The sequence below is a fragment of the Parus major genome, unplaced genomic scaffold (assembly GCF_001522545.3).
Source record: "Parus major isolate Abel unplaced genomic scaffold, Parus_major1.1 Scaffold355, whole genome shotgun sequence".
Lineage (NCBI taxonomy): Eukaryota > Metazoa > Chordata > Aves > Passeriformes > Paridae > Parus > Parus major.
The window spans coordinates 59,224-61,764 of NW_015379290.1; the positions used below are offsets into that span (position 1 = coordinate 59,224).

The window sequence follows — 2,541 nt, forward strand, 5'->3', positions numbered from 1 at the left end:
AAAACCATCCAAGGGAAAACCATCCAAGGAAAAGCCATTCCCTCCCCACTGGATCACCCGGGCAGCGCTCAAAACCAGGTGAGCCAGGCTTAGAGCCCAGGCGGGAAGTGCAGAAGGAGCCCCCAGGTGTGTAGCAGCTGTCCCCGACACCGGTGCCACCCGCGGTGCTGCCCGTGTCACACCCCAAAACCCACCCCGGACGTGGCGGTGTCACCTCGGGGGCGGGGAGGGCGGGGGTCCCGCGGGGGTCCCGCGCTCACCTCCAGCTCCGCGATGATCCGATCCTCATCATCATCGTCCTTGATGGCCGAGGCGATGATGGGAGGGGTGGAGGCGGGCCGGACCACCTCGGACACCGTCCGCCTCAGCTTCACCTGCGGCTTCTGCGGCTCCAGCTCCTCCGACTCCGCCTTCTGCCGGGACAGCGGGGCCGTGAGCGCCGGGGGACAGCGGGGACAGCGGGGGACAGCGGGGACAGCGGGGCCGTGAGCGCCGGGGGACAGCGGGGACAGCGGGAGACACCGAAGGACACGGCGGGACCGGGGCCGTGAGGGCCGGGGGACAGCGGGGACAGCGGGAGACACCGAAGGACACGGCGGGACACCGAGGGACACCGGGAGACACTGAGGGACACCAGGGGGACACTGAAGAACACTGGAGGACACCGGAGAACACCGAGGGACACCGGGGGACAGTGGGGGACACCAAAGAACGCCAGGAGACACCGGGGGGACACCGGGGAGACACCGGGAGACACCGGGGGACACCAAGGGACACCGGGGGACACCAAGGGACACCGGGGGACACCACATCGCTCTGTCCAGCCCAGCGGCCATCCCTACCTTCATAAAGCCGGGCTCCTTCTTGCTGGTGACAATGACCTCGCCGCTGCGGGTCGTGGTCAGCCCGTGCGAGGAGGGGAAGCTCCGGCGGGGCGGCGGAGGCGGCGGGGACTTGGAGGGTTTCTCGGTTCGGTACCGCGGCACCGTCAGCTCGTCTGGGCACAAAGGGGGCCGTGAGGGTCCTGCCCCTCCCATCCAACCCCCCCCGACTCGGGGACACCCCCAGGGTCCCCTCCCTGCCCGGCCCATACCTGAGCCCCGGCGGCCGTTGGGGTCCCCTTTGCCCCCCGATTTGGGGGCGTGCTGTGCCTTGGAGGGTTTGTGCTCGGGCGTGGAGGCGGCGCTGCCGCTGCCCGGGGTTTGTTTGTGCTTGGCGGCGAATTCCAGGTCGGGGATGGCCTTCATGAGCTCGGCCTGGGTCTCCTCCAGGAGCCGGTTGATGTCCTTGGCGCTGTACTGGGTGAGCGCCGCCCGCTTCTCCTCCCAGTCGCGCTCGGCCGCCTGCGGACACAGAGCCCGCTCCAGCCCCGTCCCTGGCGGGCAGGACGTGACCCACAGCCCTGGGACACCCCCAAACCCGCTGGGAAGGGCTGGGGGTGGCGGACAGCACATTTTTACCCCCATCCCCACATAATTTCCCCAAATTTCCCCACCCTCCCAGTCGGCAGAGGCGCTCCCACGCGAGGAGGAGCGGGATGGGCGCCGCTCCCTTTGCCATTTTCACCTTCCGGAGGATTCCCCCCCAAAAAACCGAGCACCCCCCGGGCCGTGCCGGGCTCTCACCTCCACCGACACCGCTTTGTCCACGCTTTTCTTGCTGGGGGTCTCGGGCCCCGTTTGGGTCTTGGCGGGCACCATCTCCGGGGCTCGGGAGGGGTTATTGCTCTTGCCGGGGTGGCTCTGGGGCTGCGGGGGGCTGTGCCCGAAGCCGGGCACCCCCAGGGGGTCGGGGGCGGCCGTCAGGTGGTGCAGGCTCACGGGAGGGCTGGTGGGCATCTCCAGCTCCAGCCCTTTGCTGAAATCCGTCTCCGGGGCCACCTTCTTGGGCGACTGGCTCAGGCTGCTCGGGGAGCTCCACACGCCCTCCTCCACTTGCCTGGGAGGGAGCGGAGACACTGAGGGAGGGGCGCAAAATCCCGGTTTCCCCCAAATCTGAGGTGCTCCGAGCATCCCGGGTTCAAAGGGAAATCCAGGAAACCCTGGAGCATCCCAGTGCAAACGCACAAATCCAGGAAATCCCGAAGAAAGGGGTTGGGATTGGTGAGGTTTTTGGGACGAGCTCTGCTGATGGCAGGAGTTGGGATCCATCCAAACCCTTCCTCTTCCCTGCTGGAAGTGCCCTTGGGATTGGGGAATTTGTAGGGATGAGGGTGACAGGCTCTGCGTGATCCCGCGGGTTGATTTTCCTGGAAAACCGGGCTGGAATTGAACGATCCCAATCCCCCAGCAGGGCCAGGAGCATCCCCAGAGGTTTCCCAGTAGGATGGGGCAGGTAAAATCCACCCGGCAGCGGCTCCGGGAGAGGATTTTCCTCTGGGAGAGGATTTTCCCCTGGCAGAACAACTCCCTGCTCCTCGGGAAAGAGTTTTCTGCTGATTCCAGGGGCTGTGTCTCCAGCCCGGTGTAAAATCCCGCTTTTTTTCCATGGAAAAATGAGGTTTGTGTCAAAAGAGAGGGTCCCAAACACGCTTGGAGAGGA

General features: G+C 66.1%; 1 protein-coding gene across 1 annotated transcript in view; it reads right to left on the reverse strand.

The window, feature by feature from the left end:
• SRCIN1 (SRC kinase signaling inhibitor 1) overlaps positions 1–2,541 on the reverse strand; it is a 68,146-nt gene that overhangs the window by 9,316 nt on the left and 56,289 nt on the right. The window contains exons 11-14 of the mRNA XM_033511580.1: positions 1,626–2,530; positions 1,094–1,343; positions 843–997; positions 261–413 (exon numbers count right to left, since the gene is read on the reverse strand). Coding sequence (XP_033367471.1) covers positions 261–413; positions 843–997; positions 1,094–1,343; positions 1,626–2,530 — 1,463 coding nt within the window. The remainder of the gene's footprint in view (positions 1–260; positions 414–842; positions 998–1,093; positions 1,344–1,625; positions 2,531–2,541) is intronic.